At 44.7% G+C, this 26,188-nt stretch overlaps 1 protein-coding gene across 11 annotated transcripts in view; it reads right to left on the bottom strand.

The window, feature by feature from the left end:
* Positions 1 to 26,188, bottom strand: part of FHIT (fragile histidine triad diadenosine triphosphatase) — a 1,501,152-nt gene that overhangs the window by 18,015 nt on the left and 1,456,949 nt on the right. For all 11 annotated transcript variants that reach the window (XM_068557818.1, XM_068557827.1, XM_068557828.1 and 8 more), the window contains one exon: positions 5,291 to 5,397. In XM_068557818.1, the coding sequence (XP_068413919.1) occupies positions 5,296 to 5,397 (102 nt within the window). In that variant the 3' untranslated portion in view covers positions 5,291 to 5,295. The remainder of the gene's footprint in view (positions 1 to 5,290; positions 5,398 to 26,188) is intronic.

Here is a 26,188-nt window from a genome sequence, read left to right as displayed (position 1 = left end):
AGAACTAAAAACCCATTTTGGAGCCATGGGGTGGACTTATCTAAAAGAATGTTTATAAAGGTAGGTTTTTAAACCTACTATACCTCTTCTGGGTTATGATAAAGTAAATCATTTAGTGGGACATTAGATTTGATTATTTCTAAAGTCTCTATGATCCTATGGTTTATCACTCCCAATTTAGGCCATAGGGGCTTGATTTATATTTAGCTAATCCAAATAACTGAGTTTTTAATTCCTTGCTACTGAAATTTGGTTCTGTAAACATAGTCTACACAGAAGGAGGGAAGAGGCAGCATAATCCAGTAGAAACATGGGCAGGAGAGGAAGAAAAAGCAAACTAAAATATCTTTGTTTAAAAGATGATGGATCCTTTATCTAGAGAGCTTTAGAGCATACTAAAATATCACTAGCCTTAAACAAGGGCAAGGGATCATCTCTTATCTTACACTTCCATGCTAAAGAAAATCTTTTCTTGTATCAATCTGGGGATGGGCTGAAGGAGTGCTGGCCAACACTTTCCTTGGTATTGAAGGCACCCCGAGATGGGGATTACCTAGTGGGTTTAGGACTGAATTGACCAAGGAGCTGAAGTTAACTCTTCCTCTTCCCTGAGGAAACATGAATACTATGATCTGCTCCTTGGGTCTTTCTCATTGGAGGCTGCTGAGCTGAGAGGAGACCCTCTTGAAGAAGGCTGAGATTTTTTCTAAGCTGTTGGGGTAGGTTTCAAAAGGTACAATTCAGTGACCAGAACGTGTGCTAAATAAGTAAACCTGTCCTTTCTCGTCCACTTTGACTATCCATGATTATGATATGTGTGGTCCAGTGGCTGAAATTATGGTGATGTTTTTCAAAAATTCTAGTGTCAAAATTTTGCCTTGACAGTACATCTGTAGCTACTAATAATGCTGTTTTGGGCTGACTCAGTTGCTTTGAAATTGCACGGCTGTGTTATGAGTAAATGAGAGGCAACCAATTATCTATAAAGTAAAGGCACACACAGAGGAGAGTTTGATGAATTACAAACGAACTCTGCTGACACAGCAGGGTGTGGAGACCTGCTCCGCTCTGACTTTCTATCAGCGTTAGGGGCGATGCTTGCATATTTTACAAACAACACACCCCACTCAACTACAACATGGGGTGGGAGTGGGGACAGGAGGTGATAATAAACAAGGGTGTGTAGCGGCAGCAAACCCAAGTACTAAGTACCTAGAGAAAAATACTATGTTCCAGGAAGGATGCAAGGTTAGATAAGAAATGCAGATCCACTGTCATCTAATGTGATTTATAACATACACTAAAAGAGCCATCGCAAAACCCCTACCCAGGAGCTCAGCCCAGTAGGGGGAGGCAATGCATAAATTCACCTAAGCAGAAGGCAAATGCTGAATTCCTGGAAGCAAACAAAGGATGGCTTCAGGAGGCGGAGGAAACGGTTTCTAGCTTGGGAATGTTTATCTCTGTGGTCCTCTGGCAGTCTTGTCATGCTGAGGATTAGTCTGGGTTTATGCATAAAGAAGCTATAGAACAAGGTTGGTTACTTACTGAGGGGTTGCTGGGTACTTCCCCACCAAGCATTCAGCAGAGAGCAGCTCTTTGCCTATTACAGTCCCGTTTCCTAGATAGGGCATCCCTGGGCATGAGGCTGCACATTCTTCTCGGCAGTATGCTGGTTGTTAAGGTAGACGAAGGGCAAGCAGATCCAATCGGCCCAGAGACTGAGTGTGCCTGTGGGGTGTGGTGCAGGGCTTCCTGCCCAGAGTCCTCCATCTAGGTACCAGATAGCGGCCTCCCATCCCCAGGGAAGCTCACTCTGGCCTCCCCCATGCTTCTCCCTGTGCCGGGGGAGAGACACGGGGAGCACTAGCTTAGGGGTTGGAGCAGGTCTGGAGTCAGCGTGGTCAGGTTTTGGATTCTGACCTCTGCTGCTGTTTTCCAAAGATGGGTATCGTTGGCCTGTTTAAGATCATTTTAGCTGATCTACACTGAATCCCTCTGTAGGTAATTCTCTTTTAATCCTTTTGAATAGGGCAAATGGAGAGCCTTGGTTTGGTGCCAACCTCTCTAAGGATGACCAGCAACCTCAGTCCTGATAGCTACAGGCAAGCAACTATGCAGAGCTGGAATTCATCCGCACTGTTTTTCTTTCATGTTTTTTTTTTTTTATGCTTAACTTCTAATAATAAGTAATACTCGTTTCTCATTGAGGCTAAGACATAAAGTTTAAGATAACCTGAAATTTTAAAGGTGAATCAATCAGGTAAGTAGTAAGTGGTACACAAAGATGAGAAAAATCATGACAAAATGGGAATAAATGAAATTTGCGCGACACACTGCACATGCCCAAGGCCATGTGACCTAGGCACGTGGTCGAGTGGTGGAGAAAAGAGGGCAGGAGTCGGCAGGTCTGGAAGTCAGCTGGTGCAAGCTCAGCCCGCTGCAGCATGGCTGGCTGTTGCTGGGGAGGCAGGTGCTGGAGGGTGGTGAATAGGATGGCGAGGAAGCCCAGCAGGGGAGGGACGTCCTGGCCGAGCGGCCGGCGAGGCCAGTAGAGCCAGTGAAGAGGCTGAAGAGACGATTTGGAAGGTACGGGGGGGCTGGGATAGGGTGGCAGTGCTGGCTGGACACACGGGCTCTTCCAAGCAAGGTGGGTGGTGAGAGACGAAGGGAAAGGCTTTCGGGGTGGAACTAGGTTCAGGTCTGAGCTCTACCACTTACTCGCCGTTTACCTTAGAGTAACACTTAAATCACTGAGTGAGTCTCAGTTCTGTCATCACCTGCAAGATGGCAGAATAACAGAACCCAGGTCTTGTAAATTCTCGGTAATGTGGGCGATAGTCATCGACTCCGGGGCTGAGCCCCGTGGTATCTGCCTGTGTGTGTGCTGTGCGGCGTGCGCAACATCAGAGCCTTTAAACTGGCTCTGCCCGACGCTGACTTGACTTGCTGCTTGAGGGTGCACTCAGGAAAGCTCGGAGAGGCCAAGTTTATCTGAATTTCAGATAAATACTGAATACCGTTTTAAGTCTAGGTGTGTCCATATCTTGCATGACAGCCCTATTTGTTAACCAACTTCAGAAAGTTCCACGAACCCCTTAACGTTGTGTAAACATTCGGTGGATAGGTGCACTTTGAAAAGGGAGGAGAGTAGGTATCAAAGATCCAGGTGGACCAACTCCGTGATCAGGTTTCCTAGATGAATGCTTCCTTTCCCCTTTGTCTCTAAAGAGAACTATATACGGTCCCTCTCACACTACAGGCGGTGAGGGCGCTCGTGGTGAAATCTTAGGGCCCATGTTCAAGTCCCTCACTGCCAGGTTACTACTGTGTGCTCACTGGCCTCACTATCCCTCCTGTTCTCATTCGTCTGACTGCTGGGAGAACTGAAGGTGATTTGTTTCGTCTGTAGCAAAAGACCCTTAAAGAGAGAGGTTAATGTTAGTTCATTGAGAAACCCACAGGCTCTCTGGCAATAGTCTGTGTGACAAGTTAAGGTGAATATCTCTCTAGCAAGACTTATGAGGCAAGTTGATTCACCTGGCAGACAGGGGAGTTAGGCCTCAAGGCAAGACAGAAGCAAAAGCTGACAAAGCAAAGCATACAGGAAACTTGGGTAAGAAGTTTAAATTCTCTAAACAGTCTAGAAGACACATTGTAAGATAGAATCCTACAATTCAGCCAGCCTCGGGAAAAGCCTGGCGCTTTCTTGCCTCTCCCTGAAAGTGCCCATTATATAAGAAACCCCAAAAAGAAAAAAATTCAGCCTAGAAAATCGAGTCTGAAGAATGGTGACCGCATTTGAACAGAACACCCCAAAATGACACACCGGCTTTCAGAAGAGGAATAGAACAAGGTTTGCATTCATGCCCATAGGCCTATGTTCTTAGGTAAACTAGCTTGATCCTAAGGGGAGGTGGAGGAGAGAAAGGGAGAGATGAGAAGGTGAAACAGCAGTGCAAAAGGTTAAAAATAAAATATCAAAGACAGCTTCTGCTACCACCATGCTATATCCCTTCAGGCAACTGGGTGCAGAGCTGACAAGCCAGTGACATGGGAGAATGAAATAAGCTTTCTAGAATGCAAGGGCCTGAGCACACAGCATATGTGAACAGTAATGGAGGGGGGGAGGTAGTTGACACCGGGTCTTTAAAGAGGAGGTGGGGAGAGAAAGACCAAGAAATGCACATGTATTTTAAACTCACCAAAATAGACTCACATTTCCAAATGAAAACATAATACTACAACCAATGTGTCTTCTAGCTAAAAATCATAATCACCAAGTGGTTGATACAATTTGACATAATTCAGCTGCTACCGGTATTTGTTCACTAATTGCATTTTTAATTTGTATCTGATCTACTTCAGCTGCTTATAACATAAACACATTCACACAAGACCAGATGAAGCAGACAATTTTAGAAAAGAAAAACAATTTAGAGAGGAGGCTCTTTATCTGGGGTCCATAATCCCTAAGGAGGTCTATTAACAGGGGTGCCAGATAAAATACAGGACCCAGATAAATTTGAATTTCAGAAAACGAATCATTTTTTTTACTCAAGGTAGGCCCCAAGATTTCATGGGCACCCTCTTTATTAAGACATTTCAGAAGATGCATGAGTCCCTTGACATTGTGTAAAAATTTGGAAAGGAGATTGGCTATGGCTTTCTATCAGAGTCTTAAATCTGTGATCTCCCAATAGTAAAACATCATTAATGGAAAGAGACAATTCTCTTTGCCTGGCCTGAGCTTCCTGGCAGCCAAAGCCAAGGGGCCAGTTTACCAAATAGCAGCCAGGAGAGGAGGCCCAAGTGAAAGGAGAGCCCTCCTGGGTGCGGCTGAGCTGGTTCAGGGCTCCTTGCAGCCTGACAGGAATCTGAGAGCTGAGCCTGAGGGCAGTGGGACTCCCTGGAAGGGTTTTGATTTTTTAAAGGATCGGGTTTGCCTCCCTTACAAACGATCTCCAGCTGCTCTGTGGCGATTGGCTTGCAGAGGGGCAGGAATGGAGAGGACAGCGGACAGAGGGGACAAGGGCCTGGGGTGGGCTGGAAGGAAGGGAACAGACCGGAGCGGTATGTAGAAGGTGATGGGGAGGCGGGAAGAGAGACCCAGAGATTGGACCAAGTGCCGCAAGGGTCAGGGCCCTCTCCACTCGGGCTTTAACTTTTGTGCAACCACCACCGTAGGAAGTGGATGCGGCTGCTTTTCTGCGTCCGCATTATTTCTTGAGTGAGGCTCTTGCGGGGGGCGGGGCTCTGAGCGATGATGAAGTAAACGTACAGTCTTTACCTGCGTCACTGAAAGTAGCCCCGCAGCGCCGCAGCTTCGGCTGCCATCTCCTCCTCCGATCTCCACAAGGTTGGGGAGTCCTCCTTCTCTTTGTCATGTTCCTGGAGCTTTGGAGAAGAAAACTAGGCTCATTAATAGGCCCTTGGGATCTCCGTGAACAAGTCTTGGGGGAGCGGCCGAACAGCATTCGCAAATCAGAGGCCGGGGGCGCGTGTGTCTTTCTTTTCATTGTATTAGTTGCCAGAATTTGAAAATGGGGAGGTTCTGTGTACACATCCACGTTTCCAGCTTTTGTAATACAATAACTAGATTAGGCTGCTACATGTGGTCCCTTCACCGCCTTGTAATTGTCTGCCGAGGTTGGGAGTGGGCGTCACAGACGGGGGACATCCTGCCATTTACCAAAACCCTCACCACTCTCGAACATTGCGCTTGGCCAGCATCGTCCATTCGTTTTACTTCCCAGACGCTGAAGGCATTACGTTTGCCACCTACCCACAATCGTTCCCCAAGCTGGCCTGGGGTTTACGTCCTCTTCTCTTCGGCTTAGCCTCTGTTATATAAGCTCTGAGCAGTTTTGCTCAGTGAACCAAAACAGCCCGGGCTAATTTATGAGAACAATAAATAGAAGGGCCATGAGTACTGAGTAAGAAATAAAAGAGTACATGCATCAAAAGAGGCTTCAAGCAGGCAAACGGTAAAAAACAAAGAAAAACTAAATAAAAAATTAAATGAGGAAGCATCAAAAAATTAACAGTTGGTCTTAGACAAAGGAACCCTTTTAAAATCCTCTTCAGATACCCATATTTATTTAAAAAACATTTTGTATATGTCTCAGATTTACATATTGAGTGAATAAAATTTCAATTCTATCAGAGAGAGAGGTGTTGTCAGAACCCTCTTTAGAAGAGTTCAGTTTTTCCCCTTAGTCTCCTATTGCAATTTAGTTTTATTAACTAAATTCGTTATTCCTGTGCGTGGCTCTAGACACTGTAAAATGCTGAGGGTATAAATTCTTACAGGAGGCACACTGTACTATCTCGTGTTAAGTCATTTGAGGAGACTGAGGCAAACTAATAGCACCAATGGTAACTAGTATTGATGATGTAAAGGGCGGTTCCTTCTTCCTGTATTATTTCCTTGTGCATCATTTCATTTAATCCTTACCATACACAAGGCAGGCACTGCTTCACTCCTTCTCACCAAGGAAGAAACTGAGTTCCGAGGAAGTTCATTCACCTATTGGAGATCACCCAGCAAGGAGCAGTAGTGCCGGGGTGTCCCTGGCAATTTTTGCCTTTTAGTCTATCCTGGAGCAACTGCAGTGCCACCAAAGAGTGAATAGTTCCCCAGATCCAGCTCACCGGGTACCGTCACCCAAAAGCCAGATCCTTTGACAAAGGATCTTGCCGACTCAGGAAAAAAGCCTCACGACTAAAATAGTGGAGTTTGCTATTTCAGGCCCAACTCACTCTCCCTCTGACCCAGAGACCCCACCCCCCCACCCCACCCCGGCAGCTTGCAGCAGAGCAGATGGAGAAATGTCCCCATTATTTCAGAGCAAACTTTGATACAGAAGGCAAAACAGTGAGGGAACGATAGCCTGGCCCTCCAGCTGAGCACTATTTCTACTCGGCGTAAGTTTGAGCCTAAATGAGGTTCATTAGCATATAACCAGGACACAAATATGTTTGTGGTTTTACGTTTTGCCACATAGACTTAATTCTCCTTAGTGGAAGAAAACCACATTAAGAAGTCATTTCCCTCCTTGCAGAAGCAGATATACGCAATGGCTACAGGCGAGGCAAACGGGATTGCTATTTTTCTACTCAGGAGCTAATTTTCATTTTGATACTACCTTTAGGTCTGTTATAAATCCATCTTGTAACAATTCCATAGGATGACAAAGAACGATGCAAAGCCCAGAAAATATGGCCTTCCCACTTGTGGTACTGCCGTCGGAAGACGTTGAAATCCAGCATTAAGTGGTCTCATTACACAGATCGTACCAGATGAACGCAAAAAATTTAGGGCCTGCAAACGTTAATGCCTCCTTGGTTATTAGGCTCCCGTCTGCTATTGTCATATGCCTTACAGATGGCAACGTTGTGCCAATGCTTATACGTTGTCCATGGGAAACAGGAAATTAGTAAAACAAAAACTAATTGTATTTGCAAAGCTCTGTTGTATATGGTTTTTAAAACTTAGGGGTTTCCCTCCTAAAAGCCCCAGATGGAAGCGTGTGGCTTTCCTTAGAACAGCTGTGCTCAACCCCGGATGCCCACTGCAGTCACATAGAGAACTTTAAAAACTACAGATGCCTGGCTCCGCCCCAGGGATTCTGATTTAATTGGTCTGGGGGGCAGCCTGGGTGTGGGGATTCTTTTCAAACTTCTCAGGCACTTGCTCTTGAGAAGCAGTGCATTTGGGAGAAGTTTGTGTGTATAGACAGAGGCCATACACGTAACAGAAATAATACCTTTGCCTTTAAGCCCGTTGCCTGCGACTCAATCGACAGTATGGAGGCTTTCCTTTGCAAACCCTGCTCTGGAACTGTAAAAACGGAGTAGTAAGAGGTGTGATTGATTAGTGACGTGCGTGACACGTAGTAAGAGGTGCTGAGTGTTTGCTGCTGCTGCTACCATGACTATTAGTATCATTATTATTGTTATTATTATAGGCTGGATATACTGTCCCCTGACAGTGGCCAATGACCAACCCACAGAGGTTGTTTCCATGGGTAAAAGTGCCTTTACCATCTTCGTGGTTTCCCAGTGACCTTTATCTTTTGGACCTTAACTACTGTGTGAAAGGATTAACAGCCATGATCAGAATTCAAACCAAACCAAACGAATCTAATGAGACATTCAAGTCTGAGGAGGAAATAGCTCCTTCAGCCCTAAAATACCAGCAATAATTCCTACCTCTCAGAGTTGTTGTAAGAAGTGACTGAAGTATTACTGGAGGCTCCTGACAGGTAAAGGTTAATAAGGTCCTTAAAGTAAAAAGCATGTGGTGAAGGTCAAATGCAGTCAGAATTACTCCGGGAGCACAGCTGCCAGACTTAGCAAATAAAAATACAGGGCACTCAGTTAATTTGTTTTACTATATCTCATGCAGTATTTGGGACATACTTACGCTAAAAAATATTCGTCGTTTATCTGAAATTCCAATTTACCTGGACATCCTGTATCTTATCTGGCAACTCAGTCTTGGAGACCCCTTAGGAAGGGACCGTAGGAAGTGCTTGGTTTTATTTCGGTTGTTCCCAAAACCACCTAGCTGTGAATCCTGGAGAAGATGGAGGAGACTGTCTGAAGGAAGGTCAAATTCAAGGCTAGCATTTTATGCATTCTGGGGCTTATTATTATTTTTGCATGAAATGCAGAGGAAATCATTAGCACTGTTTAAGATCCACGGCTCGTCTGTCCTGAGATGCACAGTTTTTCCCATTTTAACATATCTGAAATCAAAGCATGTCCTACTATCAATGGTGTGTCATAATTTAATTGGCAGTGTTTTTCTTTCTTAGTAGTACATAAAATAACAGTAGTTCTTTCAACTAGGGTGCCTGGGATTCAATGCTGTATAGTTCTTCATCTCTTTCCTCCCTGCTGTGAGGCCACAGAAGTTAAATCATGAATATGCTCAGCACACCAAGGCTGATGTAACATCTATTCCTTCCCTTCTCCTTATGCAACAGCAAGAGTTGAAACTCTTTTCAGAAGCGTGGTTCTTTGAGGAAGGCTCATGCCAAAGTTACAAAGTTTGCAGAAAGTCGAACCAAAGTCTTTATTCACATTCCACAGAGGGAAGTCTGTGATGGCTCCTCGAAGTGAATTCTATTTCTATACCGGTTTGAAAAGAGATTAAAAAAAAAACCTGTATCCGCAGTCATCCTGCTTTATCTGCCTGAAATGATTTTGGGGGAAGGTAGTGTTAACAGGATTTCTGATTGAAGTACTGATACGTGTCGATTTTGACACTGTGCTACTTCCCGTGCATTGAGTGTATTCTCACGAGGCATGTGGGGCAATGATTAATTCCCTGATGTAATGCTCAAACTGCCTTGACTGTTGACATTTTTATAGCTCTGTAATGGAATACAGTAGGAGGAATGATTCCCAATGATTTAAACGTTTTTTTCAGAATTTAGAACTAACCTGTAGTAAAATGCCAAATTATCTTCAAAGAGCAGAAAAACAATTTAAAGCCACTTCTCAAAGAAGCCAGTGGCTGAATATAAACTTGGGTGGTGGTCTAAAATTCATCAATATCTTTCATTGTTATTAGTTTTGTAAAACAATATAAAGAGCGGAGAGTTTAAACCGTTTCTTACAGGTTGATCGTTCTGCTCAGGCAGGTGTTTATATAAAGTATTGCAAGGAAAATAATTTCAATGGGAAGTAAATCCTCCATTTTTTTAGATCTGACCCTCTGTTACTGCTTTCAATTTAGCCAACAGGCCTTTGTTGAGCACATGATATACTCCAGGTACCGTTCTAGCTCTTATGAACGCTATAAAGATGAATAAGACAAAAACCTTTGCCTTCTGGGGTCTCACCACCCAACAGGGCAGACATTCACACACACATCATTTAGTCCAAGTCAGTATGGTATAAATACCGGACTAGTAGTTCTATCATAGTGCTCTCAGGATGTCTGGGGGAGACAATAATTCTTACTGGGGTAGGGTCTGCGGTTGACTTACAAAAATCAGGATTTGCACTGGCTCCAAAGATGGTGATGGGATTTTAAGGACAGGGTTGTTCTGGGCAATGGGAACAGCTTCAGCAAACACATGAGGTATCTGCCAGCTCTCCTGTAACCTGTGCCCATCGCCAGCTTCACTCTCCTCTGGTACTACTCTTTCTTTCGTGACGAATGCTGCCCTGGCATCCTAGCCATGCCTGCCCATCTATCAGAGTTGCTGAGAGAGCTGAAACTTAGTTGCCATTTTGAGAAGCTTTAACATTCCATTGCTTAAAGAAGGGACCCACACCCCAGTGGCCCAAAAGATGGCCTCCAGTTCTACAGTTCAAAACTGCAAAAAGTTTTGAACCCTATTGAGAAAGATATTCCCTCCCCAATCACCTTTCAGTCGTCTGAGTAATCAAAAAGCAAGTCTCCGTCGGAATGAGCTTGTCCTGAACATGGTACCGGTGTGACCTCTAACAGAATGAGAGGTGCCATCCAGACTCTAGCTAGAATATAAGACGGTTTTATTTAGATCTTATTTATTTGAGGCTTATCTCCCATTTATGATGCCATCTCAAGTTTCCTTTTAAAGTAAATCTAAGTTAAAAATAAGAGTCAATTTAGAAAATATATTAAGTAAAAACGTGGGAAATATGGCATTAAACATGGCATTCACCTTGGGAGATGGTCCAGAGGTGGGAACTGGAGCGGAGGTGGGGGAAGTGACGGCAAACGTGAAGCTTGGGCCTTTTAGAACACGTGACAGCCATGTGGGCGTGGTTGTTTTTATTGAGTTGAACAGTAGAAGGCTCCAGAATTTTTTTTTTTTTTTTATGACAGATGCTTAGAAGTCAAAATAATTTCATACGATAAGAGCTCTGAAGAGAATCAGAGCAGAGTGACGTGCAGGGATGGTGGGACTTTGGGGGAGGGGGTGTCTGGAGCAAGGCCTCATGAAGAGGTGCCATTTCAGCTGCGACATGAGCAATGATTAGAGGTCCATGAAGCAAAGGGCTAGGAGGACAGCAAGTGGAGAGCAACCTGGAGGGAAAAGGAAGCTTGGCATTTGAGTAACTGGCTGGAAAAGTAATTGCGGGAGATAGCAGGTCCCTTACAGCTGGTGGGGATGGCTAGGAGGTTTGGATTTTATCTTTGGTGCAGCGGGAAGATATTAAAGGGCTAGAAGCAGGGAAGTAAAAGGACTAGAATAACTTTTCATAAAGAATAGCCCGGCTGGGGAATTAGAGGGAGACAAGCTAGTGCAGCAGCCAGAGAAGAAGTGGTGGGAGCTGGGAGGCTCACGAGGAAGGGGTGGAGCGGCGCTCAGGTGCCCACAGTCAGTGTGGTGGTCGGTTAGTGCAGTGTGTGCAGTTAGTGACAAGGCTCGGCCCCTCCCTGTACACGGACCTCTGCCTCTCATGCTGCCTTCCAGGCACTCTGTAAAGCAAACATTGATCTTGGCTCCCCTGCTCAAGGCTGCTCTGAACCAGTGTGAAAAATCGCTCCGTTTCTGCTCAATACGTGCAGAACACTTCCCAAAGTCCCAAAGTCCCTAAGAACCCTTTCTGGACCATTTAGATTGGCACTGAGTTATATTTCATGATCTTGATGCTGTCTCACTTTCTCTGTCTCTCTCATACACATACAGCCAGCATCCTTTGAGCACATATTTTGTCCCCAAACACCAAATGTCCTTTCTCTAAGTGCTGGGTATTGAGCAGATTATCACCACTTTGGGCTTTCTTGGTGTCCTAATGAATCACCTCTTGCTTTCACTTGAGGCAAAAAAAAAAAAAAAAAAAACAACTTGTGTCATCAACCTCTTGCTGCCACTTCTGCTTCTTTAGAACCCTGAGATTCTTCAAATATTTCTTTGGGCAAAAATATGTTCATTTCCTCCCTTCTTTCTCTCCATGGGAGGGATCCTGTGAGCTGAAACTCTGGACTAACCACTAGATTACTGCAACCAAATTACCTGCAGTTCCCTCTGTTCACTGTTGAGTTTCCATAGCCCAGTTCTTTGCCCTTTATGGAGAGAAATTCTGGTAACCGATGGAGCATTCATCATTTGATTAGTTGCCAAAGCTTTGACTTGAGCCTAACTTGCTTGAGTAGAAGGAAAAGATTTTTTTAGTGCTGCCAATGGGTCCAAAATGCTGAAATAAGCTATTATATTAATTAATGACATCCTACTTTCAAGGAGTATAGAGTGTTGATGTTTAAGAATTTGTAACCCCCAAAAGTATTTGCCAAACCACTGTGCTATAACAGAACCCAACTGCTTATCCAAGTATCCATTAAAGTATCACATTGTCAAGCCGATTGCCAAAGCGGCAAATGAGACTGCCAGCATCACAATTTGGACGAGATACTAGTCAACTGACTAAACTGTGAATGGTCGTCAGAGCATCCCATACACCCTAATAACCTGTACAAACCCAGGTGAACAATTCCGGTTTGCTGGGGTGCACACCTGCCATCAGAAAATCGCTTTAATTGGTGGGACTTTAAAGTTTGCAGTTTTCCATCAGAAGCTTGTTAGGAGCAGTTCAGCCAAAAGCAACTGTGGCTTCTGGCCCTATGCAGAGTTGATTTTAATTAAAACATCAAAGGGGTCACTTCCGGTCAGGGGAGCGAGCCACGAAGCTAACCTGAAATGTGCATCTGAGAAGGGAGGCCCACCTGGATCTGCCGTGCTGCCGGCCACCGTCTAGAACTTCCTGACAGCGTGGCATCAGGGCAGTTGAGGAACAGGACTCAGCAAGGGGGCTGTGAGGGAGCACTGGGGGTTGATATAGGAGTCGCTACATTTGAGAATCATCGGCACAGACAGAGTGAAGGGCAAACTCGGCTTATTCTTAGGACACCCCACTGCTAAAATTTTCCTCATAGCTTACTACAGTGAGCTTCATGTTTATAAGGGATGAACCTGATCCTACCTAATAGTGGGGCTTAGCATTTCAGCTGACAGTGCCATTTACAGCGGTAACCTGGCTGCGAGGGTTCCGTAGAGAAATCAATCGCACTCACCCAGGAGTTCTTTGCTCTTCCAGTTATTAAAAAAAATCCCCACCAAAAAAAAAAAGCACTCAACAATAGCTGATTTGGTAACAAGCCTCCTGTCTAGTTCCCATGTTTATGGTAGAAATCACCAAATCACAGTAACATCCATCTTTGTGTCCTCACTGCTTGCTGTGTCTGACACCCAGGAGTAGGTTTTCAAGAAACATTTGTCAGAGTAGGTCTCTAAGTTACAGCTTCCCTCCCAACGTACTGGCTGTGCAAGTTCATCGTCCCCGTTTTCCAGATGAATCATCCAAGTCTCTTAGGAATGTAAGTCAGGAGAACATCGCAGGGCTAATTAGGAACAATCATTGGTTGGGATTAGAAATACAGTTTGCTGGCTCCTAGTGCACTCACTCAGGGATCCACTCTGAAAATTTTCCTTTGGTTAACATTTTTGAAAACATGGGTACTAAAGCAGTCCAGAAAAGAAAACCAAAGTTGCAACTAGAGATCAGCCTCTGAGCTGGGGTGCCTCCTCTGTGGGTGGGGGGGGGGGGCAGGGGAGGGGGGCAGTTGTCTCCCAGGGCAGTTTTCAGTAAATAATTGCTGGTCACGGACGCCTCGCCCCAGGCTCCACCCTATCTGAGTTTTCCTGGGTTTTCCGTGGGTAGGAAATTAGTGAAGTCGCAGGGACTAGAGATTTCTACCAGTGTGATTTCCTCAGGCCTCCTGTTTCTAAAAGCATGCTGTCACCGAGAAATGAAATGAAGCGCCCTCGGAAAGGGAGGTTTGTGATGAAGCAAACTTCAGAGAAGGAAGCATTTATTCAAAAAGCAATTTCCTCAGCCAGACACGCTCTGTAAGCCTGTTTTCCCTCCATGTTTAGGACACTGGTGTTTGAACAAGAGTGTTCTCCTCCTTTCTCCCTAGAGTGAGGTCAACCTGTGGTACTCAGAATGAGGAAAGGGAAACCGCAAAGGGCCAATTTCAGGTTTCGTTTGAATCTCCTGAACATTTTATTTTCTATTTGCTCCTGCTACAGTATGGCTTCTTTTTTTTTAAGGCGCCTTACAGAAACTTTAGAAGCATGGTCCAGGCGAGACAGCTTATCCCCAAAGAGGGTGCTAAGACAGTACACAACCAAAAATTCACCGCCATAGACATGGCCTCAGAAACCTGCTTAACACAATGCTCCAGGCAACTACAACTGGGCCTCAAAATAAAACCCATTTGGAGAAGCTGAACTAGGTTAGGGGGTTGCAAATATGGGTCCCCCAAACACTGGAAACTCGTTTGTCTGTCTGCAGAACTCATTCGATTAATCAACAAGTAGTAAGATGTCTTCCATGTGCTGGCACCGTGCATTGCACCGTGCAGTGGTAAGCAGGCTGGGCAAGGCCGAGTGTGTTCAGGAGGCTTACGTTCGAGGAGAGAAGGCAGGCAATTAGCAAGGAATCAAGTCTATTACAACCATGAGAGAGAATAATAAAGAGAACTATCAGTACATGAGATGGTATGATCAGGGAAGACTGCGCTGAGGAGGTGACACTTAAAGCTGAGAGCGATCGGCAAGTGCTGACACCCAGAGAAAGACGGAGGTATCTGAACAGTCTCTGAACTGGCTGAAGGCCAGGGACTGAAGCCGAGCGAGGAAGCACCCAAAGAAAGGGCAAAAGAAGCAGGTGCTTCTCCCTCCCTGTGGGACCAGCGGCGCAAGTGCTGGAAGAGAAGAGGATCGGAGGATTCACTGGTCGCATCACCTTTGTTCAGCACCCAGTTTTTCTAGGCTCAGAAGAATAGCAATCGGGTGAAGACACAGGGAGTCCAGACTTGGCGGAGTGAAGGAGGGGAGGCCAGTCTGGCCTTTGAGCATGGGCAGTGCCGCTCCCTGGCTTGAGTTTTGCTTACTGGGTCTCTCCCTCACCTTAACATCAGGTCTTGCTAACGGGAAGCTTTCCACAGGAAAGCAGATGAGCAGCAAGTTATCTGCACAAGTGGTGAGCACCACGGAGCAGCGAGGATGCTGGCTGACCTCGGAAACTTCTCTCTGAATGTCCAGCATATGTCTGGCAGCGCTGAAAGAGCTCCCCTAGCACCAGCCAGCCAGGTGCCTGGCACCGGGACCACATGTGGGCAGATGAGAAATGACTAACAGAAAACCTATATTCCAGGGGTGCTCACCACTCCGCTGGATTGGTCATGCTTCCTTCTTGATACGAGACGATCGTTCTGCCTCTGGTTACAAAACTGCACCCTCTGAAGCTGCTGTGCACCCCTTGGAAGTAACCTACCCTCTGTGACTTACAAACCCATTCATTTCTGATGGAGGTGTTCCAATGCCCTTCAGAGAACCTGGCCGGTGTACATTGCACAAACAAATTAGGAGCCAGCCTCTCCCAAAAGCCTCTCTCTATTTCATTTAAAAACCTTTAATGAAGACATAAAGCCTTGGATGCGGCTGGAACGCTAAAGCTTACCAGGCATGACAACAAATCTTTGTCACAGAGGATTTCAAGTGTCTTTAAAAACAAAAGAACAAAAAAAACCCCAGAATACTCAAAAGAAACTGAGATTTCCTTGTTAATGGGCTCAGTTGTTCATTTTATATACCCTATAAGTGACCATAATCCAGAAATCAGCACAGACAATGGAGATATAAGGCAACTGCAAACACACACACACACACACACACACACACACACACACACACACACACACACACACACACCCTTCGCCTGAGTGAAAAATTAAAATGCAATACCGGGCTCATGACTTTTTTCTTTTCTTTTTTTTTTTAAAGGAATTCCTTTATTTTTATTATTTATTTATTTATTTATTTATTTTTGGCCGTGTTGGGTCTTCGTTTCTGTGCAAGGGCTTTCTCTAGTTGTAGCAAGTGGGGGCCACTCTTCGTCGCGGTGCGCGGGCCTCTCACTATCGCGGCCTCTCTTGTTGCGGAGCACAGGCTCCAGACGCGCAGGCTCAGTAGTTGTGGCCCACGGGCCTAGTTGCTCCGCGGCATGTGGGATCTTCCCAGACCAGGGCTCGAACCCGTGTCCCCTGCATTGGCAGGCAGATTCTCAACCACTGCGCCACCAGGGAAGCCCTCATGACTTTTTTGAAGCATCATCATCAGGCTAGAAAAAAGATACCCTCACCTTTTTCAGCTTCCTACTGTGCATCTCTCAATTATTTATTACTAAGATGATCAAAAGGCACTACACACACACACACACACACACACACACACACACACACATATACAAAAATCCCAGGGTTGGCTCACATATATATATGGCTTGATTTTAAAATATTAGTATCTTTGATATTCCCATTAAAGCTGAAAATATTATTACTGGGAGTTATAACTTCATGTATGAAAAACCCATAAAAATCTTTTGAGAGTCCTAATCTTTTAATTAATCTCACCTCAGTGCAGCTCAAGGGTTTAAAGGAATTTGTTTGGTTGGTTTTAAAAGATAAAAGATCAGAATGCTTTAAAATAGCTTTTTGTAATTTCAGGTATCTATTTAAAGGTCCAGAAACAAATATTCGAAAAAAGCTTGGTTCTAGAATCAGGATTTAAAACACGTATTTAAAGTTCTCTGGTCCAGACATCATGTGACATCTGTATCCCTTCTGCCCTATTGCTGCCAAGGGGCACTCATGCCCTGCCTTGAATGTTCCAGGGATGAACATCCTACAGTCCTCAGACAGTCAGACCCTAGTCGACAAGCTGTGCTAGGAGACCATCCTTCCTCACCCTGAGTCTAAATCTCCCTTCCCCCGACTTCTACACATAAGTCCTACCATCAGCTCTTAGAGTCACACCACACAGGATCAAGTTAATGTAAAGATACTACTTTGGAGTACTGATGAATTTGAGCTATACCTAAATCTGGCAATACTGCGGGCTAGAGAGGTCATAAACCCTCAGGAGTGCTCTGGCATTGCCTGTGAGAGAATATATTGAAGCAACCTCTTTGGGAAACAGTTTGGCATTATCTCCTAAAGCTGCCATTCACAGTACCCTAAAACCCAGCAATACTACACCCAGGTATGTACCCGAGAGAAATTCTTGCCCACATACATGAGACTCTTCAAAGTAGCTCTGATTAAATCAGCAAAAGCCTGGACATGGCCACTTATTCAGAAAGTAGATGAATAAAATGTGATATATTCATATGATGGACTGTTACACAGTGATCGAAATAATTGTTTGATAGAGACAATTAGCCCATATGGACTAATCTCAATAACATACTATTAAGGGGAAAAAAAATTCCCAAAAGATATTATGCAGCATGATATTTTTTTATAAAGTTGAAAAGCATATATTTTTGAGTTGTTTTTTTTAGGAATGCATAGAGATGCCTAAAACTAGGTAAAAAGAAGTAAAGGAATGGGGACCATGGGATTCAGGGTGATGGACAACTCAGTATGGGGGAGGGTGGGGAAAAGATGGGGTGTAGTCTTATCACATGGTTATTAGGATAAGGATGTGGTACATACCTACAATGTAATATCAGCCATAAAAAAGAACAGAATAATGCCATGTACAGCAACATGGGTGGACCTAGAGATTGTCATACTGAGTGAAGTAAGTCAGAGAAAGACAAATATCATATGATACCGCTTATATGTAGAATCTAAAAAAAGGGTACAAATGAACTTATCTACAAAACAGAAATAGAGTCACAGATGTAGAAAACAAACTTATGGTTACCAGGGGGTGAGGGGGGTGAGAGGGGTAAATTTGGAGATTGGGATTGACATATCCACGCTACTATATATAAAAGAGATAACCAATAAGGACCTACCGTATAGCACAGGGAACTCTACTCAGTACTCTGTAATGGCCTATATGGGAAAAGAATCTAAAAAAGAGTGGAGATATATATATATATATATAAAACTGATTCACTTTGCTGTATAGCAGCAACTAACACAACATTGTAAATCAACTATACTCCCATACAATTTTTTGAAAAAGGAAAATAAATAGTAGCTTTCGTTTTGAGTGATGCGTGTGAAGATACGCATTAGCCATTAGAACATAACTACTTAAGTAACTATATGAAAGCAGGCCGTGAGTGAAAGCAAACAAAGATGACCATCCTCGGGCAACACTTAGAATTACACCACAGGATGACTGTAATTTCCCTCACTACGGAAATCCAGCTTCCATTCTGAGACCCTCCATAAGAATTACAACATAGTAGCACTTGCCATGTAAAAGCACCGAAGTTATTAATTGGATTCCAGATGTCTAAAATTGATGTATCCCTTCACTGAATCCCCCCCCCCCGCCACCCCAGGATCTATTTTGGATATATCACTCCACACAGTATGCTGTTCTTAATTAAAACTGCTCTGCCTTAAGAGCTTTATGTCTGCGAGATAGTCATCCAAACAAACACTCTCCCCTCCATAGATTTGCTCCTATGTCCTATCTCCGAAGCAAAAGTAATACTTGCCTGGATTTTAATAAACATGTCTGCAATAGTAATATAAATTTCATATGCTTTCTACATTTCATAATCTCTCTTAGTGCTTTTCTTTATGCTGATTGCCACGCCAAGACTGTATTTTAAGGGCTTTGTAGCAGCGCTATCTCCATTTCTGGTGCCCGCCTTAGGGGGCAACAAACAGTATGCTGATGGCTGTTTAGGTAGGAAGCACAGACATGATGTTGAAAAAGCCATTTAATATCCAAGCTACTTTATTCCTCTCCCTCTTTAATTTTTGACTTTGACTCCAGCTCACTGACCTTAGACTGAAGCATGGTAGCCAAGTTATCCAGTCCAAGACCTGCGAGTGTTCCTAATTGGTTACTCAGACGGTGTCTACCCGATGCCAAAATTAAAAAATCAAGCAAACTAATGTTTTGGCACCCAAGAGGCAAAACAACCTGCTGAGGGACTAGTTCTTTCACCTTGCAAACGGTTATTCGAGCCTTGGGTGGAGAGGCAACTCAATCTACTTCTTATAAAAGGAGTTAGATTTGGGACTTAATTCTTCAGCCAAAAGGCAGCTGAATCAGGAGGAACAAACACTGCCCTGTGGAAAAGGAACCCCTGTCTGGCCGAAGGAGAGATGCTCTTGGTCCAATACTAGGGACCCTGCTGCTCTAGGGAAGTGGAAAACATCAAAGGATGGGAGCCCAAGAATCAAGATGGCATAATTTTGTTGTTGTTCTACTACTTTTTTTTTTTTTTTTAATTGATGGAACTCTAGTGAGTGCTTGCTAAGCGCCAGTACAGAGATGATCTCATATAATCCTTTTAACAGCACCTACCTCGTGGTGCTGCCATCTCCATTTTCAGATGAGGAAATTAAGGCTCAGAGATGTGATCTTACAGGTCACGGGTTGTGGGGCTTCAGGGCCCGCTCCCTCAACCTGCATTCCCTCTCTCATAAAACAGTGCTGAACATTTGCTAAGCAATAGGGATCAGGTTGAAGTACCTCCATCAAAGTACTCTTGTGAATGGAATCTCCTTGGATCAACTTTGGGGTAGGTAGAGGCACAGTGTCATCGTCCCCGTTTTACAGAGAAGGAAACAAAGGTCGAGAGAGATTAAGTGAATTGCTTGAGTCTTCTGCAGTCTTGGACTGAAAGCCTCAACATGTTTCTCTACTAAAAATGACCTTCGATTAATAAATAACAGGGTGGCCTGCCTCTAGTTTCTGAATTGGAACATCACAGCTGAAGACGCATGTATTGGGGGATCTCTTATTAAAAAACAGAAATTAAATTATAGGCGATGGCTCAGGGCACTTTCAGCTCAGTCTTTTAACCCTTGCCATCTGTGCTCGGTCCTGAGTTACTGGTCCTTGACCCGGCTTTCTTGGAATGATAGGCCCTCATTTACCATTTCACCCCATCTCTCAACCCTTCACACTGTTTCCATCCTATTTGAGTAGGAGTGGTTCTTTAAACAACCTGCTGCCTCTTTCACCACCAGCCCTTTGCACATACTAGTCTCTCTACATGGAATACATTTCTTCTCCTGTTCCACCAAGGCTAGACTAGTCCTTCAATAAGGTTCTACTTCAGGACATTTATTGTGTTGTAAGTATCTTCCCCACTAAATTATAGGCAAAGCCACTTCTATGAGCAATATTCAGTCTTTCCTTAACCTTCAAAACACTAATGCCACATGGTTCAATCTAATACCTTAGCAATGACCTGACAAAACCAGAGCTAGGCACATAGTAGTTCACTAAATACTTCTGGCCCAAATAAGCCAACTTTAACAGATATTTAGAAGGGTGACACAGTTATAACCATCCCCAGTCCTCAAAAACAGGTTTGATTATGTTCCCTAAACCAAACATTATAATACTAATGCAGGAACGGAGATGTATACTGTAAAAGAGGATACAGGACAAAATTAGATTTCTTTGTAGCCCTCATCAATCTGAAATTTATCTGTTTTTACTTAATCACATTTCTATGGCATATAAACTTATGAAGAATCTGAGTAGAGAGCCAAACCTTGGATGTCCCTAGTCTTTGCCTGTGGATCCCCAATGGCATCTCCCCTCTTCCAAGGACAAGTGGAGAGAAAACTGCATAGCAAGCAGAAGGACAAATGAAAGATATCTTTGTGCCCGCTTAGAGGTCAGCGTTCCATCCTTATTTGTGATCCATAATTAGTGACAATTGCATTTTTTCAGAGTCTGGAAAAAACAACCAAGGCAGCTGCCCTCAGTTGTCCCACAGCTAATCATCCTTTGAAGGAGACGCTTGAGAGAAAATGGAAACAGCAGGGTGGTGCCCAGGCCGTGGTGCGGAGTATGCTTCGGGTGGTCCATGAGCACCGATGGCCAAATCCTCTTCCTGAGCTGGCCTGGTCCTGACACTCTCCCATCTTGTACTGGGTGAGGCGGGCATCAGCAGGCCACCCTGCAAAAGACTTGGCATGATGCCCGCCCGTTTCTACAAAGTTCCTTCTCATTGTGGGCACTCTTCTACGAGGATTCCTAATTGTATATGTGCACAGGCTGTGTCAAATGCAGTCTCCTTTGCCTCTGCTCACAGCATATTACATTTTTAATCAGTGTATATAATTACTTACCACAAGCTGCCAGGCCAGATTTTCTGAGCATTAGTCTAATTAACTTAAGCTTGATAATTATGTTTCAGATACCACAGCAGTACACACAGAATCTGCAGATTATGCCACCAGCTTATTTGATTCCAATAACATGTCTTCTCAGAAGGTGGGTTAGTTTTGATTTTTTTTTTTTTTTAACGGCCATCTGATAATTACTTAGGTTTCAAAGTCTTCCCGCAAAGAAAAAATCAGTCTGCTATTTATTTAAGACAGCTTCTCAAATCATTAACACAGACTGGACTGAAATAATAGATTCCTGTGTATTTGTACACACAAAAATCTTTTTTTTTTTTTTTTTACTAATATAAGCTCAAGCTGAGGAAATATTAAAATATAAAGAATTCTGATGGTCGAATAACAGAACTTTCCATGTTTCGACTGGTCTATGCTTTGCCTTTTCCATTTACACTTGTCTTGATGAAAAATAAGGGGGAAAAAAAAAAAGCAAAAGATACAGGAGACCTCCAAGACTTACAGGCAAGAAAGGTCAGCTTCTGTTTGAATTAGGGCATGATAAACTCGCATAAGGATAATAGCCAACTTACAGAGGGTTTGCTATGTGCCAGGCACTGTGTTAAGCCCTTTTTGTGGATTGTCTCATCTAATCATCCTAACAGCCCTGTGTAGTATGTATATGTTATGGGTTGAATTGCATCCTTCCAAAAGATATGTTGAATCCCAAACCCCCAGGACCTCAGAATGCAAGCTTGTTTGGAAATAGGGTCTTTACAGAGGTAATCAGTTTCAAAGGAGGTCATTACAGTGGGCCCTGATCCAATAAGACTGATGTCCTTTTACAAAGGGGAAATGTGGACGCAGAGACAGCCGTGGACACAGGGAGGATGCCACGTGAAGATGAGGGCAGAGGTCAGGGTGATGGATCTAAGGAATGCCAGAGACCACCAGCAGACCACCACGAGCTAGGAGAGAGGCCTCAGAAGGAACTAAACCTGCTGACATTGTGATCTCAGACTTCTAGCCTCCAGCACCATAAGACGACAAAATTCTGTTGTTTGAGCCACGCAGAGCGTGTGGTACTTTGTTACCGAAGCCCTAGCACGTGACTACAGGATACATACTCATACTCCTCAATGTGCAGGGGCCGAGGCTCAGAAGAGCTGTGTGATGTGTCCACGGCCACACAGCTGTCACAGGCAGGGATGGAGTCCACAACCAGGCTTTCCCGACTCCCAGGCTCATGCCCTTGGCCTCACCCACTGCTCTGCCACACTGCCTCGACCTAGGAGGGTGGAGACCATCCATGCAACAAATCCCAGAAATGGCTGGCGTGCTGTGATCATTTCGATGCTTCTAAGTGAAGAGTAAGACTGAGGTGGTGGCTGTTTCCAAGTTTATATGCAGCTTCTTTTATTTAAAACGGAAAATGACTGCTGGAAGTACCTGCTTCCTTGTTTCCCGTGGGCAACAAAACAGAATTTACCTTTTCTTAGAGTGAGAGCAGCGGTGATATTTTGTTCTCTTCCCACCTCTAACATGAGAGGATAATGGGCCAAAATATCACATGCCAACTGTGAAAGGCATAAGGGGGAAACAACAAATAAAATAGCCCAACCCAGTGAATAGCATCTGAGAGGAAAGGACAGACAGGCTCTCCCAAGATGTAATAACAGATGGAAAGAGCAAGAGAGACAACAAGTCTGCTTCATAGATGCCACAGACATGGAGTAATTCTTGGGAAGAGATGCAACCTTGGTTCGGGAAGGAAAGCATAGGAATAAGAAGAAGAAGAAGAAAAAAAAAGACAATTCCCCGGGAATGTCTATTGGAATGAATCTGATGGAAAGCTTGACTCCAGACAGAGGAAGGAAGCTCACATCCACTGAGGGCCTGTTACAGCTGGTGTGCGTATGACAGTAAAAGCATTCAATCCCCCCCACTCCCCGAGAATCTTGTGAAGTAGAAGCTATCACCTCCCCACCACATCCCACTTGACAGGAAATAGGGGCTCTGGGCAGTGAAACAATTAGCTCGAGGCCGGATGTCTCCCTGGCCCAGCAAGTCACTGGCAACGCATATGCAGAAGAACAATGCAAAGGGGTCATCCTAGGGACACTCTGGACGAGTCTTCAGGAGAATTGCCTTCCTCCTTTTGGACCAGTCCTGTTGACTGGTCTCTCTTAGTATGTGTACAAGCTCACATGTAAAACTGCGGGCTATTCGTTGTGGAGACTTTTCACAAATTGCAAATTACATCTAAGTTCCTCTAGAATAGGAGTTTTTATTCTTAGGCATGTCAGCACCTTTGAGAATCTGATCAAAGCTAGGACTCCTTTCCCTAGAAAAATGTGTACACACCAACACTCACACTTTACACGAAACTCCCCTGGGGGATCCATGGCTCACAGCTTTTAAACCCACAGAGGATACCTGTGTCCCCAACTAGCCCAGCGATGTCGCGGCACCACTAAGACACATACTGTGCCATTGGACACCTTGATCGGGGAAGTTCCTCTCCTCGGTCACGGGCTTGTATTTCTGGGTTACCACATCTGTCTCTCCCACTGTTGAGGAGCCCTGCTGTGCTTTGTTCAGCTCTGTTCCCCTCGCACTCAGCACTGAGTCTGCAGTCAAAAGACCTGGACTTGGGATCTAACCCCCTCTGGGCCGTGCTGCTGCCCCTCCTTGAATCTGTTTCATCACCTACACTATTAAATGGGGATCAGACCATGGCTGGCCCTGCTTCTTCCCAAGGGTTCTGGAAGGAACATGTGCAACAGCACAAGTGAAAGCAATTTCTAAGAGAGCAGCGAGCACCTACTGTATGCAGGCACTGTTTTACACACTTTACATATATTAGTTTTTCAATCTTCACAGCTACCCTCCAAGGGTGGCACTTCTTGTACCAGGAAGCCGGGCCCAGAGAGGCCTGGGAACTGGTGCAAGCAGGCACAGGGCTGGGATGCAAACGCAGGCAGCAATGCCAGCACCAGCCTTCTTGACCGCTGTCTCTCTCTAGACCAGGCAATGCCATGCAGGTGCCTGAAACTGTTAGAACAACAAGGCGAAAGGACCCCGCAGGCCGTTTATTCACGTAGTGGAGCTTGGGCAGGGGGCGTCGGGGAGGGAAAGGGCTCTACAGTCAGACCGCCAGAAAACCTCAGTGTTATAACTGCAACCTGCTTATGCCTCAAACCACCGTTAACAGCACTGAACTCCTTGGTACAGCCAGTCTGGCCTTTGATGTAGCCCTGGGGGGGCCACCCAGAAAATAATTCAGCACCCACAGAAAGTGTGGCAAGTGCGTGATGAGGAAAATCTGGGCAACTGTGAGAGCACAGGACGGGGGTGAGTAATCTAGTCTGTGTGTGAGGGGTCAAAAAGCTGTACATCTTCCCAGCCTTTACATTATAACAAAACCCCAAGATACCAGACTGAGCTCCATGCTAAGTGCCTGCAGCTTCACCTCACTTAACGTAAGACATTTCGAATTCTGCTTCTAGCTCCTCCTCTTCCTTTGGGTTTCCATTTGAATCTAACCCCTTTAAAGAGCCTTCCTGGCACACCCTATGTTGCATGCAGAGGTTGGCCGTCGGCAGCATTGGACTCCAAGTGTGAACCACAGACCAGCACAGTCTGGGGGCTTGTTAGAAATGCAGCACCTTTGACTCCAGCCCGGGTGAGTGTTAAGTAATATAAAGCTGCCTCGTCCAGCTCCAGTAGCCACTAGCCCCAGATGGCTATTGAGCATTTGAAACAGGGCTAGTCTGAGCTAAGATGCACTATAAGTATAAAATGCACACCAGATTTAGAAGACAGGGCAAAAAAGAATGTGAAATATCCCAGTAATCATTTTTATAATGATTATCTATTGAAATGATAATATTTTTGGTATTTTGTGTTAAATAAAAATATTATTAAAACTCACATTGTATCTACATCGGGCAGGGCTGCTTTAAAATGTGAGAAGCGCTCGTTTAGGATAATGGTCAGAAACCAGCGTTGGCAAACTACAGCCTGTGGGTCCAATCTGGCCCAGGACCAGTTCTGGTAACTAACCTTTCACTGGAACATGGTCACGCTCCCTCACGACGTATTGTCTGTGACTACCTTCGTGCTACAAGAGCAGGATTAAGTAGGTGCAACAGAAACTGGATGGCCTGCAGAGGCTAAAATATTGACCAGCTGGCCCTTCACAGGAAGAGTCTGCTGACCCCTAGTCAGCAGCATGGGTTCCAGAGGTGGACGCCCGGCTCCAAATCCTGTCTCCACCACCTTTTAGTACGTGAACTTGGTTGGGCAAGAGACTTCATGTCTGTTTCTCAACTTCTGTATCTGAGAACAGGCATGAGAGTACCTATGTGATCAAGGTGTTTATAAAGATTAAATCAGTTGATAACGTGAAATTCTTTCGATTGTGCCTTGCGCTTAGTAGGTTCTCAATAAACATTTCCCCCATTGTTACTATCACTAGCAATCATCACAAGTTATAATTAGACATTTTTGCTTTGTCACTTTTTGTCTTATGTGTTGCCCCACCAGACTAAAAACCCCAGGAGAGCAGGGACACTTTCTATCTTGTTCCAGCTATTCACCGGAGCACAGTTTCTGGAGCAGGATAGAAATTCAATAACTACTTGTTGAAGGAATGAGGCGCAGAGGAAAGTAATCTGCCTAAGGCTACACAGCCTGGTAAGTGGCCAGGACTTGAACCTGGTTCTTTCTGTTCCCCAAATTCTTAACCTCCCCTGCTACACCCAGCGCGGTCTCTGGACCAGCAGCATCACCTGGGCGCTGGTTAGAAATGCAGAATCTTAGGCGCCACCCCAGACCTACTGAATCAAAACCTCTAACAAGATCTCCAAGAGATTCGTGGGCACGTGTAAGTGTGGGGAGCGCTGCTCTAGGCTGTAATTCCCAGTTAAGACTGCTTATTCACTCAACAAGTAAGTAACCGAGCGGCAGTCTTTACCCTGAGCACTCTATTCAACCCCCTAACACCGGAGCTGATTATTTCTATTCACCCCACCAAGGGCCTGGGGGTGTTTAGGTTCTGCAGGAAACGTTTACTATGCTGTGTCAGAAAGTGTCCTTTCTCCTACCAGAGTCAAACCA

This window comes from Eschrichtius robustus, chromosome 12 (assembly GCF_028021215.1).
Source record: "Eschrichtius robustus isolate mEscRob2 chromosome 12, mEscRob2.pri, whole genome shotgun sequence".
Lineage (NCBI taxonomy): Eukaryota > Metazoa > Chordata > Mammalia > Artiodactyla > Eschrichtiidae > Eschrichtius > Eschrichtius robustus.
The sequence above is the reverse complement of the archived record's forward strand: the minus strand, read 5'-3'. Positions and strand labels throughout refer to the sequence as shown.